Source organism: Eretmochelys imbricata, chromosome 12 (genome assembly GCF_965152235.1).
Source record: "Eretmochelys imbricata isolate rEreImb1 chromosome 12, rEreImb1.hap1, whole genome shotgun sequence".
Lineage (NCBI taxonomy): Eukaryota > Metazoa > Chordata > Testudines > Cheloniidae > Eretmochelys > Eretmochelys imbricata.
Window position 1 is genome coordinate 35,833,712 of NC_135583.1, and position 19,181 is coordinate 35,852,892.

Here is a 19,181-nt window from a genome sequence, read left to right on the forward strand (position 1 = left end):
ACCCCACACCCCCTTTTCGGAGAAAAAAAAGCCAAATACATAGGCAACAGCTGAGAAGACAAATTAGTTTTCGGCCTGTCTGAGAGTCAGTTTGGTTTGGTACCTTACTTTCCCATCCTGATTGGTGGAAAGGAAGTACGCAAAGGTGAGCAATATTTCAACATGCCAATTTGTACAAAGTCATAAACAAAAATGGTTTTTTTTAATCCCAGAAAAGGTTTTAAGACCGGTTACAAAGTACTAGTGAACAGACAGTAGTACACACCTTTTCCAGCCCAGTATACTTTGAAGTGAGAAGAGATAATATGCATCAATCTTTACTCAGATTTACAATTTACAAGAATGCAAAATATTATTCCCTAAGTATCCCGCACTATTTAAAGTTATGCACATACCCTGCTTCGGCATCTGTCACTTACCTTAAATTTTTAGTTGTATGTATTGCATGGCTAGGAAGAGGTAAGGATACATTTTATCAAGAAATATGGATTACCACAACTGTATAATTATAGAATCATAGAACTGGAAGGGACCTCGAGAGGACATCTAGTTCAGTCCCCTGGCACTCAAGGCAGGACTAAGTATTATCTAGACCATCCCTGACCGGTGTTAGTCCAATCTGCTCTTAAAAATCCCCAATGATGGAGATTCCACAACCTCCCTAGGCAATTTATTCCAGTGCTCAACCACTCAGAGTTTGGAAGTTTTTCCTAACGTCGCACCTAAACCGCCCTTGCTGCAATTTAAGCCCATTGCTTCTTGTCCTATCCTCAGAGGTTAAAAATAACAATTTTTCTCCCTCTTCCTTGTAACAACCTTTTATGTACTTGAAAACTGTTATGTCCCCTCTCAGTCTTCTCTAGACCAGTGGTCTCTAAACTTTTTGGATCGCACACCCCCAGGGCCTGCTCTAGGGAAGCAAAAAAGAAAGAAAGATCGGCCGCCGGTGTGCCGCCGAAGATGGAGCGGGGAGAGCCGAGCGGCCGCTGAAGAATCAAAAGGTCCAGGAGCGTGGCTGCAGCCGTGACGGCGGCATTCCTCCTGCCATGCACCCCCACGGATGGTCTTGCGCACCCCACTTTGGAGACCGCTGCTCGAGACTAAACACCGTCTATACAAACAGATACAGTGTTTTACGGAAATGAAATCTCTGAAGGAAAGAATTCATCGAGGATCATCCGACTTTGTGGAGGTGGGAGGGGGGAGTTCGTTCTGTATTCATGGACAGTCACTGTTTTATAGGTGGCTGTTACCCAACCAGTACTAATTAATCCAGAGCATGCAGCAGCAGCTTCTCCCTTTGATTGCCAACACAGTGTAGCCATGAAGCTGAACAATAACAGATGGCCATTTTATTGAATGCCTTTAAAATGGATTGTGTCCTTAAGCATGACACAGGGTCATTATTTAGCGTGTGTTTGAGGTCAGTCTGGATCATCACAGCAGGTCCCTTCTGGTTTTGTAATCTGTAATTTACAACATTTTGCACATGCACTGAGAAATTTAGTAAGTGTATTTGTAAATCTAAAAGGCAGAGAGACATGGTCCTTGAACTAAAGAGCTTCCAGTCTAAATAAGCACAGCTAAAGATAATGACTGAGATAGGGAGTGGAAGTTAATTAACTTAGACTTATTCATTACTTTATTTTTACATTAAAAAGTTACAATGTAACAAGGGTTTGAAAAGCCAAGTCAACTTGATTTCACACACACGCACAAAGTCACAGGTTTCAACTGCTTTAAATGGTATTTTCTGATTTTCATCAGTATATTTTATTAAACAATATACATACTAAAAGCCTCGTGACAAAGCCAGATAATTTTTTCTCCAATATTTATGGAGGATGTTGAACTGCATATTCAAAGATTCTTGTCCAACTTTCAACCTTCCCCCTCATTTACATGATACATGTATTTTTGTTCATCTGTCTGTGGCTTTATTGGATGTGTCCATCTGGCAATTCTCCATATTACATACCTACTCCCTAAGCACTGTATACATCTTCTGAAGTATTGCACAGTTTTGTTAATTGGACCATGGTATATTGAATGGATCCCTTAGTAAACGGACACATACTAGGACATAAATGTGATGAAGAATCAGTATGATTAAGAATTAAGATTCCACAAAGATTTGTACAGAAATGGAGAAACAAGTCACTAAGAAAAGAAAGCATGTTTTCAGTCTCTGAATGTAAACTCTCTAATGGCAGATCCTTGAGCATATCATACTGCTTGAGGTGGGATAAACTTGTTGATGCTAATGGCAAAACAAAAACTGGACAAGTTTAAGGCAAGTCCCAGAACAGGGAGCTGTTTACTTTCCAGGCACAGTTCAAGCTATGCATCAAGGCTCCTGCTTTATCCTCCTGTGTGGTGGATAATTCAAAGAGAATAAAGTAATGATAGAAGAATTTTTGTATTTATCTGTAGTGTTTAGAGAATCCACTTTCAGCTGTATTTCATCACTTGCAGATTGTGTGCCATTACTTGCAGATTTAGGAACACACCTTAGAACTACTGTTATTTGTCAGACCCACAAAAAGCAGTTATATTTCTACACTGTTCACTCCTTTTGTTTTCAATCAGTTTTGATTGGAAAATGGCGAAATGGAAAAATTTTCCCTTTACATACTGTATACTCATTTTCCATTTTACACTCAGATTTCTTGCATTTGCATAAAGGAGGCTGGGATTACATTCCCTAACGCTGAAGAAAGTCTCCCTCCGTTCAGTGATGGCTCTATTTAAGTGACTTGTGAACTGTTTACCAGTTTCTGAATGGATGTAAAATCTATACAATAAAAAAACAAAAACAAAAGGGCCTCCGGACCATACAATAATGATTGTTCTTTGGATCAAAGTTATACCAATCTGCAATACATTCATTTTTAATCCTACAGGAAGATCTAGTCACTGGTCCCTCTGATACCCACACACAAGTTCCTTTAAAGTCAATGCACTGAGAATTGAAGACAAGTATCACAGGGCAGAATTTGACCCATAGCTAAAAGTTAAAAATATTTGATTACTGCACATTTAGAACTTACCTAAATGCCATTTAAGATTAATACTGCCAAATACAAGACATGCTATTGTGAATCACGGAGGACATTTGGCAGGGCTGGAGGAGTGCATCTGACATGTTTATGTTACCACGTGCACAAATCTCGAATTATTAATATGCAAGAACTGCATGTCCGAAGTGGGATGTAACAGTATAATTTTGACTATCAGGACAAATGAAAACAAAAATAAAATTAAAGGACTGAATAAGTCATTATTCCCTGAAAACTAATGGATTTAGAGAGCTTGATGCCATTTAAAATGGGCTTCCAGCATAACTACTTGATCTCATGATTGACAACTGCACCTCAGTTCATAATTTTATAAAACACAAATTCCCAAAACATTTATCAAATAAACGGTTCAACAAAAATGCAAAAATTAATCCCATTAAACAATAAGTTACAGTAGTATGATGACATTTTGGCTTCTTCAGTGTGGTTACACATCTTTCTTTTGTTATCCTGCTGAAAGATCATTACAGCATCCAGTTTACGTTTCTGAAAGTTAATGAGATGTCTGTGACTATAAAACTTTGCTTGCTACAAGCAAATGTCTTGTTTGTTTCAGCTGGTCACAGATTATATGTAGACAGCCATTTCTGGCCCCAAATAAATATTTATATAGTATTCTTTCAAGTTCAAGTATGATTAGAAAGGCTCACACAGAGAACTCAGGTCCCCCTTTCTTTGCTCTCAGCAAAAGTTGCCTGATTCGAAATCCTGCAAAAGGATTGATCCACAGGAGTGAAGGCTGGCCCCCAAAGACAGATTTCATCCCTTCCCAACGTAGCCTCCTCTCCCATGTTGGCTTTTCACTTTTAAGCCTCTCAATCTCCTGCACATAAATTAAAACAAACAAACAGTTATACACTTAACAGCCAGCAGGGTGGACTGATTTAAATCAAGATATAGGAAACCTTGATTTGAATCATCAATTTTAACAGTGTTTCGCATTTGTACTTTATTTTCCTAAAGAAAGGTTAACAGACTAACCAGATACATGCACACCTCTGGTTGCTATAGAACATTAAAAATCTTAAGCAAATTGAATGGCAACATGAAATATCTGGTTAGACAAAGTTTTGGACTAAAAGGGAGCATCATTACTGTACTATCATCAGATTCAGAGTACGAACAACTCAAATTCCGGCAGTCGAAAGGGTATCTAGTAGCAGTACAGTGCACTTCTATGTTAAGGAGTACAAGTGAAGATGCTGTTAGCCAAGATCAGCAAGGACTAAGTGTCCTGCATTTCTCTCCAGCAAACCTCTAATGCTGAATGGAAGACCAGCACCATGATCTGAAGAAACAACTCTATCCAGCCCTCCCCATTATGGGATGGCCAGAGCTGGGGTATCCCACAAATTTTTTCCTGTCCCCCTTCATAGATACTAAGGTCAGAAGGGACCATTATGATCATCTAGTCTGACCTCCTGCACAACGCAGGCCACAGAATCTCACCCACCCACTCCTGAAAAACCTCACCTATGTCTGAGCTATTGAAGTCCTCAAATTGTGGTTTAAAGACTTCAAGGAGCAGAGGATCCTCCAGCAAGTGACCTGTGCCCCATGCTACAGAGGAAGGCGAAAAACCTCCAGGGCCTCTTCCAATCTGCCCTGGAGGAAAATTCCTTCCTGATCCCAAATATGGCGATCAGCTAAACCCTGAGCATATGGACAAGATTCACCAGCCAGATACTACAGAAAATTCTTTCCTGGGTAACTCAGATCCCACCCCATCTAACATCCCATCACAGGCCATTAGGCCTATTTACCATGAATATTTAAAGATCAATTAATTACCAAAATCATGTTATCCCATCATACCATCTCCTCCATAAGCTTATCGAGTTTAATCTTAAAGCCAGACAGATCTTTTGCCCCCACTGCTTCCCTTGGAAGGCTATTCCAAAACGTCAAAGAGAGAAGTGGGGGTCTAAACTAGAAATACTGCAAACCCTGTGCAGAAACGCAGTCAGGCACCGAACCGGTGTGTGTGAAACAAATTAGTGCTATTTTCTTTCTAAGAAAGAAATCAGAATGATTCACTGACTGTTGGGGAATGCAGCACAATGTAAGTATTTAAAGCTTGCTGAATACATTGTATATTTATTAAAATATTTTTCTGCAACAGTATTTCATGAGAAACAAAACACTAAGCACCACAAAAAGCTAAAAAGAACACTAGCTGCACCACATGCTAGGGATCTGTGCTAATAAGAAGCTGTTAACTACAATTATTGACTCTAGACAAAAATGAAATAAAACTTCCATTAAGAATCTCAACTCAAATCAGATCATTTACAGTACTCACTTCCCACTAATGACAGTGGAACACTCACCGTTTGTTTTCCCTTTTGTAAAGCATACAGCTATTCAATATCTAAGTGCAACATTTGCAAAGCAGCATCAGCTGAGAAAATTCAGGATGCCACTGTGAACTCAACTACCTTACATCTTCAGTCAATTACTCACATTGGATGACATTCTTCCAATGTTTACGGATTTGGGGAGGAAAATGGATTAACACCAAGTATCAGCCAGGACATTTCAGTGCAGTAAAAAAGGTGTAAAAAAAGCACACCTCTAATCCCAGATTAGGCACATCATGTATACTTTTGGTGACAATTTAAGAATTATGAAAATCCCACTCATAGGTATCCAAGTAATTTAGAAAAGGAGGACTTGTGGCACCTTAGAGACTAACCAATTTATTTGAGCATAAGCTTTCTTGAGCTACAGCTCACTTGGAGCACAAGCCCCACTGAAAGACAATGCGACTTGTTCTAAAAGCTTTTGAAAGTCTCACCCTACTGCATCATGTGGGGGAAGTCAATACTAAAGGAGAACACGTTTGTTACACATCTGCTTGTTAGCAAAAGCAAATAATTGTTCCTAATTCTCCCAGTAGCAGGGGAAATAATAGATGCGTGTTTAAGATTTGAATTTTTCACCGTCATAAAAGCCCCTTTATCATATGCAAATAAAGCTATATCTAGTCAAGTCTTATATTAGAATTATTACACCAAGCAAGGGAAGTAGGTTTTACCGTTTCATCATTGCATATTGAGTGGATTTGGGTGCCAAACATAACAGCAGTGAAAGTGAGAAACAGAAAACCCTCAAGGCACAAAAAGACCATCAGGATCACAGTTACAGGCGGAGAGAAGTCACTGCATTCTGTGAAAAGAATAAACTTAGTTATGAAAAAAAAAAAATCACACCAAGAACCCATGCAAACAGCAACTCCAGAACAGCGTGCTCCTCTTCAATACAAAGTGATAAAATAGGTTTGTGTTTATTTTAGTGGTGAAATCAGCTCAACTCCAGATTTTACTGTCCGCCCTACAGACTGTATAGTTCTAGACAATTCAGTTCATCGGACAAGTAAATGCTAATTTGAAAGTGACTGCAGTCCTGCCTTGTCATATGCCACATTGCACTGCATCAATGTGTCTTGCCCTGGGGTAACCACAAGGCTACATCAATTTGAGAGCCAATAAGCATCTTTGTGTAAGACTACGTACAACATTAGCCCAGGCTACACACATTACCAGATATAAAGTGAAGGGCAGAAAGACATGAATTCAGCACACAACACAAAAACTGCAGCCACGAGAGCCCTGCCTGCTCCTGGTTGGCTGTTATATCTACCTGATTTTTCACCCTTGCTGCTATGTTTTGCTTGTCTCGTGTAGTGCTGAAAGAAAATTAAGCTGTATCTCGCAATCAGGAGCTGCTCAAAGTCTTATTGCCCCTTCTTCCCCCACTGGCTTTTTTGTCCATCCATTAGTTAAGCAAGGAAAAATTTGGGCCAGGGCCGGCATTAGACTTCCCTGGGCCCAGGGCCAAAGCCAAAGCCTTAGCCCCGCTGTCTGGGGCCGAAGACCAAGGGCTTCAGCGCTGGGCAGTGGGACTTGGGCTACAGGCCTTGGTATACCCCCGCTCCTCATGCAGTGTTGTGCAGTAATTTTTGTTGTCAAAAGCGGGTCGCGGTACAAAAAAGTTTGAGAACCCCTCCCTGCTCCAGGTGATAGAGGGGTTAATGAAAGAGTCTTGAGACTGACAAACCCCAAGCATTCATTAACAGAGGAGACTCTGGCTCAGAAGGTATCCTTAGGGTTCCTAAAAGCTTGCAGTACCAATGGTATCAAAGATTTGGCTGAGTGGGAACCTGTGGAGCATGAATTTGGTACCTGTGCAGCTGGTACCAAGCTCTTGGCATGGGATGAGTTGGCTCTGCTCCCCGCAGTAACTTAGGGACGTGAACAGTCCTTGGTCCTGTCTGAACTCAGTACTGGAGTCTGTCTTAGATGACAGACTCCTCTTTGCCTTTGTGATACCAATCTCATTCAGAGCCTGCATGGAACTCCCACTGGGACTTGAGGTCTCTGTAGCCTACTTGTCAGACGGTGACAGAGCTTCTTGGAGATTTACTCCTTATACCGCCTCCTATTTAGAGACAGATGTAGATTCATAGATTCTAAGGTCAGAAGGGACCATTATGATCATTTAGTCCGACCTCCTGCACAACACAAGCCTAGATGATGACTTTGGTACTGTAGATTACTCGGTGCTGCATACTTCTCTACTGATCTTCGGTGACTGAAATCTTGAGGTGGACGGGGCACTACTTGTACTGGGACATACAGTTTGCTCCATCATTAGAAGTTTAAACTTAATTTCTCTGTGTTTTCAGGATCTACCCTTGAAGGAAGTGCAGATCCTGCACTTACTGGGGATATGAGTATCACCCAGACAGCAGAGGTGCTGGGAGTGTAGGTCACTTATCTGAATAGCCTCGTAACAGAAAAGAAACTCCTCTTGAATCCCAGGAGAGCCCAGGATTCCTGAGCAAAACTAATAAAAATTTAACCCTTTCAAGGGGAGATCTCCAACCTACATTACTCTCTATGAATGATTTTAAACATTTTTTTAATAGCTTGAGAGGAAGAAATAAAAGGAACAACTGTAACACCATAAGCTAAATAACTATGAGGAAACTATCTGAGGAAAAAAAGCTAAGTGTTAGAGAACAGGCAACACAGATTCCATCTCTGGCCAAAGGCAGCTGGGAAGGAACTGAAGACCGTTCATCCTCACAGCCCCATGCAGCCTTGGCGAGCGGCATGAGGATGTGTGGGATGTCCCCAAGTGTTGAATGGGCATGGCTACCAAATGTCTCCCATTAAAGGTGCAGGGACACCTGACATGGAGCACTCCAAGAGACACTACTACAAGAAGCGTGTATGACTTGGTTATTTTTTTTAAGCTTTCATAAATTCCAGACCGTTGATAGGGATTTATTATGAGTTCTTTTCATATTTCAGTGCTGAGGAAGTTGTTAAAAGTAGCAATCTGTTCACAGTATGCATGAAGACACTATAGATCACACAGCAGTTTGGACAGGTTCCTCTAGAGATGAGCCATGCACATTCCAAACTGCATAACAACATGCAAAAAATGAAAGAAAGATGTGTGTATGAAAGACTGAAGTAAGGCATTTTATGTTTGAATACCCTCACCCAGGGCTCAATGAACTAAGCCCCTTACTTGGTCCTAGGACTTCCCCCAGTATTGAGAGCCTTATGAAATGTGCCTCACCTATGCTCTAGAGCCCGTCCCTAGTTGTTGTTATTATTCAAGGTGACTCTTGAGCCCCTCATCCACATGCCCTCCCTGGTATTTACAGCAATGATCCTCCATCCCCTTGCATTAAGGACCCTGGTATTCCTTCAGCCATATAACTCTCCAAATGATCTTGACAGTCCAGCAAGCTCTGGTGCACCAAAACATTGCCTTGAAATACTAATAAGCACAAGAAAGCATGAAGGAATTAGCAAATTTCAACTAAGCACCACACAAGAAAATAAGATGGCATGAGCAGGCAAGAGAACATTCATGGCACTTCACGTTAAACAGTTGAAACATTTGCAAACATTTTATGATTTTTTATTTATAAACACTGCTTGGTTATGGTGGTAGAAATAAACACATGCTTACCAGTCCACTGTCCTCGGACACAAGAGAAAAACTGAAACCCACACAGAATGAGTGCATGAGCTGAAATTAGGGCTATATACATCTGGAAATAAATAGAAATTTGCTTAGTCTTGATCATTTTGTCAGTCAGTAAAGCAGACATTCCTTGCAGCCAGTTTTTAATCATTCGGAAATTACATGCTTGGGTGCAGTATCGTTTATTAATTGGATAAAATAGAGTAAAACCAACTCCAGCAAAGTTCAAATAAAAAAAATTCAGCAAGTACAACAATGTACATTAATTTATTAGCTCTTTGGATCACATTACAATTACAAATGTAATAAAGTGAAAAAAAGGGTTACTAACCTTTCTGTAACTGTTGAGATGTGTTGCTCATGTCCATTCCATGTTAGGTATGTGTGCGTGTTGTGTGCGCTGCTGCCGGAGATTTTTCCTGCCATCAGTCAGGCTGGCTCTAGCTCTCTCTGGAGCAGTGCGGGTATGCGCCAGCATAAGGGGCACCGCCGGTCCCACATCCTCTCAGTTCTTTCTTGCTGGCCAACTCCAACAGAGGGATAGGAGGGTGGGTCATGGAATGGACATGAGAGATACATCTCAAAAGAACAGTTACGGAAAGGACAGTAACCGTTTTTTCTTCAAGTGCTTGCTCAAGTCCATTCCACATTAGGAGACTCACAAGCAGTACCTCAGGAAGCAGGCTCAGAGTTCAGGGACATGCTGACTGCAACACTGCTCTTCCAAACCTGGAGTCATCTCAAGCCTTTTGGGTGATGGCGTAGTGGGATGCAAAGGCATGAACCAACGACCAAGTTGCAGCCCTTCAGATGTCTTGGATTGGAACCTGCAGGAGGAATGCCGCTGAAGAGGCCTGAGCTCTCATGGAGTGAGCGATTAGGGTTGCTTGAGATGGGACATTCACCTGTTTGTAGCATGCCCGAATACAGGAGATTATCCAGGATTAGAGCCTCTGGACTGACCCTGGAAGTCCTTTCATCCTTTCTGCTACTGCTATAAAATTTTTTTGGATTTGTGAAAGAATTTAGTCCTCTTGCTATAGAAGGTGAGGGCATGCTTAACATCCAATGAGCGAAGCTGCTGCTCTTCTGAATTCTGGTGAGGCTTTGGGAAGACGACCGGCAGAAAAAATGGCCTGGTTGCTATGGGATTGTGAAACCACCTTTGGCATGAAGGCTGGGTAGGGGCGCAGTTGGACTCTGTCCTTGAAGAACACCATGTATGGAGGCTCTGACGCAAGGGCCTTGATTTCAGAGACCCTTCTGGATGAGGTGATCATTACCAGGAAGGTGACCTTCCAGGAAAGTAGCAGCAGAGAGCACGATGCTAGCGGCTCAAAGGGAGGACCCATGAATCTCGAAAGGACCAGGTTTAAAACCCACATGGGGATCAGCTCGTGAACCTGTGTGTAAAGTCTCTCCAATCCCTTAAGAAAGCAATGTCATCTCATGAGAGAACCCTCATCTACCGCCCACTGGTGGGTGGAAGGACAAAATTGCTGTTAGATGCACCTTGATGGATGCGAGAGCCAGACCTTGTTGCTTTAGATGGAGCAAGTAGTCCAGGATGGACGCAAGGAAAGACTGAGTCGGAGAGATGCCTCGATGGGATGACCATATCGAGAACCGCTTCCAGTTGGCAAGGTAGGTAGCCCTAGTGGAGGACTTCCTACTGCCCAGCAAGACCTACTGAACTTATTCTGAACAGGTCTGCTCCTCTGGGTTTAGCCAGTCAACTTCCATGCAGTTAGGTGAAGGGAGCTGAGGTTCAGGTGCAGTAACCAACCGTGGTCTTGTGAGGTCAGGTGTGGGTGGAGCGGGAGCAACGTGCCGAGCCATGCTCAGGCTAGAATAATTCTCGCCTCATCAAGCTTGATCTTCAGGAGGACCTCGTGAACCACCATAGAAACCGGAGCAAATACACAGAATAGTAGCTCTGTCCATGGAAGCAGGAAAACGACGGAGAGGGAGCCCAGACTGTGCCCACGCAACGAGCAAAATTGTTGGCATTTTCTGTTCTGCTTGGTCGCGAACAGGTCTACAGGGGAGGTCCCCCCCTCTTTGGAAGATGAACCTGGTGACCTCTAAGTAAAGGGACCATTTATGGTGAGAGAAGGATCTGCTGGGGTGATCTGCCAGGGCATTCTCCAAGCTCCCGGAAGATGTGAAGCTTTGAGGTGCGTGGAGTGCTTCACGCAGAATTCCCATAGATGAATGGCCTTCTGACACAATGCAGAGGATCAGGCTCCCTCCCTGTTTGTTGATGTAGAACATAGCCACGGTGGTGTCCATCAGTATCTGCACTACCTTTCCTGGGATCTGTGGGAGGAACACTTGGCAAGCTAAGCGAACCGCCCTGAGCTATTCCTGGGACCACAGGCCCTGAGTGAACCGAGGTGGACTTCCCAACCTAGGTCGGGAGCATCCAAGACTATGGACACCCAGGGGGTGACGAAGGGGAGGCCCACTAACACTGATAGGAGCTGCTTCCATCAGATGGGGGAAGCAAGGATGGGGGCTGAACAGTAAGCACTGAGTCCAAATGGTGTCTGTTTGGGGTGTACACTGAAGCAACCACATCTGCAGGTGTCTGAGTCACGGCCTTGGGTGCCAGACCACGCAAGTGTACACGGCCATGTGCCCCAGGCAAAACCATGTCGGGCTGAAGTGAGATAATTGATCCAAAACCAATGGGGAGGTAGGGTCCAAACTGGGAACTAGTATAGTGCCCTTGGGTGCACCTTCAAAAAGACCTGCTTGGGCCCACCGGAGTACCTATGAAACCCAGGAAGTGAGGTTGAGATTAAAGCAGTGGCTAACAGTGTTTGTAACCTCCTCCCTTTCTCTTAAAGGGTTCCCGTCTCAGAGGCAGAGCCGAGAAGTGGGACAGTTGCTGAGGCCTGAAGTGCTTCCTCAAAAGTTGACAGAGCATAGAGGCCCAGGCACCTGACGGTGGCCCTTGAGTTCTTCAGGCCATGGAGCTTTGTATCCGTCTGCTCCGAGAATGAGGAGCCTTTGAAAGGGCGGTCCTCGATCAACTGTTGGACCTCATGAGGTAGCTCCAAGGACTGTAGTCAAGAACACTGCCTCATGGTTACTGCAGAGACCAGTGTCCTTGCCGCCACATCAGCTGCTTCTACTACCGCCTGGAGTGAGGCCTTGGCAACATTCTTACCCTTCTCTAAGAGGGTAGAGAATTTATGCCTCAGAACTCAAGGCAGGGAGTCTTTGAACTTGGACAAGAAGTCCCACAGATTGTAGTCATATCTCCCCAGTAGGGCTTGCTGGTTTGTGATATGCAGCTGTAGACCGGCTGTCGAATAAACTTTCCTCCCAACAGCTCAAGTTTGTGTCCTTCTGTTTGGGGGTAGCGCCCATCTGCCTCCTTGTTGGCCGCCGATACAACAAGGGACCCTGGAGAGGGGTGGGAGTACAGATACTCGTACTTGCTGGCTGGCACATATTTCTTCTCAGCCCTCTTCGAGGTGGCGGACAGAGAAGAAGAGGTTTGCCACAGGGCCTTGACCAGACCCATTACAGCCTCATTAATGGACAGGGCCACCTCAGAAGGAACTGCTGCAGCCAGAATGTCAACAAGGATGTAGGATGATTCCTTAAGTTCCTCAGTCTCTAGCCCCAGGATAGCTGCTATCTGCTTTAGAAACTCCTGATGGGCCCTGAAGTCATCCTGTGGAAGCAAGATATTCAGCCCTGAGACGGCCTCATCTCAGGAGGAAGAGGCTTGTACCGGAGGGAGGAGTTTTTTTTCCTCTTTCTCAGCCTCAACAACATCCATGGGGGCTACATCCTGAATATGGATACTGGGGTTGGTACCGGAGTCGAGGTTCGATGCCGAGCAGGCTAGAGGGAGAGTCCACCTCTCAGAAGCAACTGAGTAAGATTGGCGGGAAGGTGGACCCAGTGGGGAAACCCTCAAGGATTCCAGTACTGCCATTGCATAGGCCACTGTTCACTTGGCCAGGCATCGGTGGGGGACCTGTACTGAGGTCGGGTGGTACACAGGATGGATGCTGGTGGTGGCCCTTAGGCTGGACGTATGGTTCTACCTCAGATTCAGATGAAGAACCCTCCTGAAGTGAACATGGTGGAGTGGTACCCTCTCATCCTCCATTCGATGCAGAGAGTCTGGACACCCGTGGCGGACAGGAGACTGGACATTCTCCCAAATGCTTCAGACAACTGGAGTATAGGTTGCTCCTGGGCACAGGCTTGCCACAAGAGGCACCAGGTTTGAAACCCGTGGACCAGGCATGCCTGGCCCAGCAGCGAAGAGAGCCCCTTGACGGTAAGGAGACTGGGGATCTAACTATTTGCACTAATGCTATTTACAATATATACACTACAACTATACTTAAGACAAACTATGAAACAGAGGCAGAAACCACTGAGAAGAATGCCTTGCCAAAGCAAGAGTTGTTCCAGAAACTGTCTTGAGCAGTAAGAAGGAACTGAGGAGGATGCGGTGTTGGTGGCGCCCCCATACCGGCGCGTAAGTGCGTGGGTCCGGAAGGCACTAAAGCTGGCCCGATAGATACAACTGAGGGAAAAATCTCCAGCAATGGTGCACACGGCGCTCACACACCTAATGTGGAATTGACATTAGCAAGCACTCGAAGAAGAACTAATGGATTTTAAGTTATTGAAACACTTGACTCAAACACCCGATTAAAACAAGCATGGCTAATATCTACTAATACCCTCTCCAAGGCATGGGAGAAATTAGGGGAAGGAGAAGGGCAGTGGTACTCATCCAAGGTCTGCCCATGTGAGTTGCCATTCAGTCTGTTGTGCAGATGCTCAAATATGGTTGCTTCAATTCCTTGGACTTATGTCCCCCTCAGTGGGGCTCCGATTCCCAACTGGGCTCTACCAGGCTCCTTCTTTAGTGAAGGAAAGAAGTGCCCTCTCCTAAACAACACTCACTTGTGGCACCAAAAGAAGTCACTCCTGTAAATTGTGCAGACGTAGGTATGCTCCCTCTCCTTTCTTACATGAGGAATTAAAAATTGTTAACAATGACATTTAAAATCACCACCAGCCATCTCAGAGCTACTATGCAAGGCTTACTGCAGATTCATGTAGCTATCACAATCAGTTCACATTCGAGATTTTCTTTGCCACCCTAAACAGATTGTTTTTTAAATGAAAATTGAGATTCTGCAGAACAAGATCACAGCTTGAGCGAGGTACCAGCATATTATATCAGCCTGATCCAAGTCCTGCCCCCAGGCATATAATTATGTCACGTTGCAAACTTTAAAAACTAGTAACATACTGTGTTGTGTATTAGAACAATATACTGCGAACAGTGAAATGGTATAATGCTGTACATCCACGGTATGTATTCCTGGGGGAATTCTTCACCACGGTGGCTGCACAGAATACATATGTCCCACAGATTTTTCTGGGCAGAAAATACATTCTGCTGGAGAGGCTCTGCAGTTATGTCTTTTGCCCACCAGGGGCTGCTGTGGCACGAGAACAGAGGCAGCCGCCTAGTGGTCAGCAGCTGACAGGGAGAGAGCAGAAGCTGGGTTCCCCACAGAGCCCTGCCTGCGGGGGCCAGGTGAGGCGCCACGGGATACAGAGTGGGATTTAGAGGGGCATTAGGGGAACACACTGGAACAGGGGATGATTGGGAGTGGGGATGCAGGGACACATGGAGTCCGGGGGGGGGGCGGGGTTTGAGTGGTGGTGCAGGGACACAGGCACAGGGGTAGATATGCCTGACTGGGAGAGGCTAGGGGTCAGCCAGAGTCTGCATGGGGGAGGATCCCCGACTCCCTAACAATCCCCCCTGCCCTCCAAAACCCCCACACAAAACTGTTCCATATTTCTCCCACCCATACCCAACAACCCTCCAGGTTCATTCCCAGGCTTTTTCCCAGCAATTACTTCCCTCTCCTTCGAGCCTCTGCACTGCTTCTGAGGGTGTGGAAAATATGGTTATGTACTGTAGTTTATATGAATGATTATTCAAAATTCTGTATGCCTAGTAAGGAATCTATTTGTCAAAAAACACTTCCAGAATCTTTTGTTGTCTATATTGTTAGAGACATACTTGTTAATTCATTTCAAAATACCTGTTAGCAAAATAAACTATCTTGATTATATTGTGTTATTTTGAAAAATAAAATATGCAGATTTTAAAATATTGTACACAACATTTTTAGTTTTTTGATACAGAATTCCCCCAAGAATAAAGGTATAGCTAAATAGCGAGCAATTTAATCCAGGGGTAAGTATGTGAAAAATTGTTACCTATAGTCAATTTTCATATTTAGAACAATTTGTTGGTAATTTGTACTTACCGTAAACAGCACAAAAAATCTCTGGTTTTTCTCTCCTACACAATTATTCACCCAGGGGCAGTGATGATCCATCTTTCGAATACATCGCTTGCAAATACTTGGAGGGAGAAGAGAAAGAAATGGGCACTTTTTATTTAATATTTTTTTTTAAAAGGATCTTAAATTTCACTGTAGGAAAGAACATGTAGTGTGTCTGAGCCAAAAATTAATAAGCAGAATGTAATGAAAGCTGAAGGGAAAAAAGCAAAGGTCTTAACTAGTTTTGTTTGTTGTGGTTTACCAATTTAGAGCAATGTTTTTTTCAAAAAAATTTATGCCAAGACTTCTGAGAGTAAATGACTTTATACAAAAGACTTGTTTCATATCCACTAAAATAAATACTGACATGCTCCAAAAAGGATAAGTGTGCACATCCAATCATGTGTATTTTTTATTTTTTTTAATAACTATGTAGCTATGAGTACACCATATAAGTAGAGCTTCAATCCTCTCCAGATTCAAGGTAAAAGAACAGCCAAAAGCAATATTTGGCAGAAAGTACCTAGTTCATCGTACAGATATTCAAACTGTAAATCTGGTTAGGAATATAGAAAAGTTGACCTAATATCTGCAAGAAGGGAGATTTTCAATGTCTCCAGAAATTTTCACAGCTGTTTTACTACCCACACAGCTCCATCAAATATACTGAACGTGTGCACCGTCAAAATGCTTCAGAGAACAGTCTAAACTTCATTTGTAAATGTCAATTCCCTCTCATTTCTCAGAAATAAAATCTAACTATATCATTAAAATTACAAAAGATTCAATCAGGAGTAGCATAGGATATATAACATACATTCAGATGTAGTATCATCTTTATCCACGGCTGGATTAGTACCAAAAGGCTGTTCAACGCATACTTTCAAATTATATCTGCTTTTTTTGGGGGGAGGGGGGGTAAAAAAGAACAGGAGTACTTGTGGCACCTTAAAGACTAACTAATTTATTTGAGCATAAGCTTTCATGAACTACAGCTCACTTCATCGGATGCATGGAATGGAACGTACAGTAAGAAGATATATACACACATACAGAGAAGACGAAAAGGTGGAAGTTGCCATACCAACTGTAAGAGACTAATTAATTAAGATGAGCTATTATCAGCAGGAGAAAAAAAACTTTTGTAGTGATAATCAAGATGGCCCATTTCAGACAGTTGACAAAAGGTGTGAGGATACTTAACATGGGGAAATAGATTCAATTTGTGTAATGACCCAGCCATTCTATTCAAGCCCAAGTTAATGGTATCTAGTTTGCAAATTAATTCCAGTTCAGCAGTTTCTTTTTGGAGTCTGACGCTTTTCTGTTGTGAAATTGCCACCTTTAGGTCTGTTACTGAGTGACCAGAGAGGTTGAAGTGTTCTCCAACTGGTTTTTGAATGGTTTCAGAGTGGCAGCTGTGTTAGTCTGTATCCGCAAAAAGAAAAGGAGTACTTGTGGCACCTTAGAGACTAACCAATTTATTTGAGCATAAGCTTTCGTGAGCTACAGCTCACTTCATCGGATGCATTCAGTTATGATTCCTGATGTCAGATTTGTGTCCATTTATTCTTTTGCGTAGAGATTATCCGGATTGGCCAATGTACATGGCAGAGGGGCATTGTTGGCACATGATGACATATATCACATTGGTAGATGTGCAGGTGAATGAGTCCCTGATAACGTGGCTGATGTGATTACGTCCTATGATGGTATCACTTGAATAGATATGTGGACAGAGTTCTGTTGGATATTTCTGGCAACAGTTCCAAGAAAACTCTCACCACGTCTCTTTGTTAGACCATATAGTACCTAAGGGCTATCAACCAACATTTCTCTTAAAGTTAATTGCAAAAGAATCCAATCAAAATCTCTACATTCTACATGCAAGATAAAACAGTCGCTACATTTATTGCTGTCTTTCCCCAAACTGACCATCTAAGTAATAAATCTCTTTCATTTTCCTAATTTAATGAGGTGAGCTTGTACAGTTACAGATTTTCTTGTGGAATATGCAAAGAAATTAAATCCCTTCAACTTCAACAGTAATAAATGAATAGTTCTGGTGTATTATGAATAAACATATTCAGACAGATTAATAAAAACAATGGATGTTTGATGGGATGGTTTTAAAACCATCCCAAGGAAGCAACCAAAGTAACACTCAATAAAAGACTTGAATTTAGAAAAATAATGCAATTTTAGAAACTTTTCTCTATTATGTGATTATAATCTCAGTTATGATTCCCAAAAGATAGATTGCTTGGCCTTTTTAACAAGAGCATTTTCCATTCTTAAAAAGTGTTAACCTACACATACATATCCACCCCAAGCTATGGATGCTGTGAAAGTTGCTTTCCTGATCTGTGCAATTAAATTTTCAATCTTAATGCTATCATAGCATTTCCATAACATTTTCTGGATGAAAAAAAAAAGACTCAACTCTTGCTCCTTGAGACACCAAAGTAGTCATGAATACTGACCGAATCATTACCTTTCAATTGAAGGTCTAAAAAGTGCTTTACCATTACAATCTATTTAATAGATGGCTAAGGCAGAGATTAAGTCAAATAAAGAGCCAGTTACAGAGGAACTTGGGCGACAGATTTCCAGGAACGAGGCTAGGAGATGCACTTCTTGGCTCCTGTTCTACTGTCTCATGACTAGACAATGCCTGTGTCTATCTGTAACATCTGACCTGAGCTTGCCAAAGTGCAGGAAAGTAAAATTGCAATCTTATGAAAATAATACAATCATATTGCTTAAAGAAAACACTTAAAATTGAAATCATCAAAGGCTCTGATCCTCACAAGCACCATTCCTTACAGGCCAAGTCCTTGTTAGGTTTAAAAACAAAAAGGCATTGGAATACTGTGTATAAAGAACACGTATGAAGTCTCAACTGAATAGACTCTCCCCCTCTTGCGGGTAGAAAATTTAACAATGATTACATATTTACATGGAACTTTTCCTCCCCACTCCACATACAAAACCAAAATTCACATCTCAGATAAGAACAAGATTTGAGCTCCAAGACAGACACTTTATAATGGAAGTGACTTCTCAACCATAACCTTGCCACAACTAGAGTGACAAAACAGACAATTTATATCAACTGCAGATTTTTTTTACAGTCATTTCCATAGTGATTTGCATTTTAGAGTTCCAACAAAAGTCCATTCTCATCCTTTAGGTGAGCAGAAACTGTCAATATATTACAGAGCTGGATATGCGTTAGAGAGGTGCTATTAAAAACATCTGTTAGTCTCTAAGGTGCCACAAGTACTCCTCGGTTTTTTTGCTGATACAGACTAACACAGCTACTACTCAAACATTACACACATGTAACTCTGTGTATATAAACATGCATACACAGTATACAAATATTTACAAGTCACTTAGCTACATAGAGACAGACATATGTAAGTTCATCTTTCTAGTGGTTGAACATTACGGGTGCATCTAAAATGCCTTCAAGCTAACAGGAACAGAGTGGATTTAAATGAAGATAGATTTACTATACTTTTTACTATACTTTATGCAACATCCTAATCCAAGATTATGATAATCACATCTTACATAACTCAGAACAGTCTCCAATGAACTGAAGAATATTTAATTGGTTTAACAAACTTGTTTATGCATGCTGCTTAGGGGAAAAAAACAACCAAATAGTCAATCTACATGCTCAGGAATGTGTCATTTTGAACAGACCTCTTCAGAACTTTCAGGAAGAGCACACATT

General features: G+C 42.4%; 1 protein-coding gene across 1 annotated transcript in view; it reads right to left on the reverse strand.

Moving 5' to 3' along the window:
* Positions 1-1,619: 1,619 nt before the first annotated feature.
* Positions 1,620-19,181, reverse strand: part of ZDHHC7 (zDHHC palmitoyltransferase 7) — a 39,719-nt gene continuing 22,157 nt past the window's right edge. Inside the window, exons 5-8 of the mRNA XM_077830918.1 lie at positions 15,419-15,515; positions 9,072-9,153; positions 6,118-6,248; positions 1,620-3,903 (exon numbers count right to left, since the gene is read on the reverse strand). Coding sequence (XP_077687044.1) covers positions 3,727-3,903; positions 6,118-6,248; positions 9,072-9,153; positions 15,419-15,515 — 487 coding nt within the window. The 3' untranslated portion in view covers positions 1,620-3,726. The remainder of the gene's footprint in view (positions 3,904-6,117; positions 6,249-9,071; positions 9,154-15,418; positions 15,516-19,181) is intronic.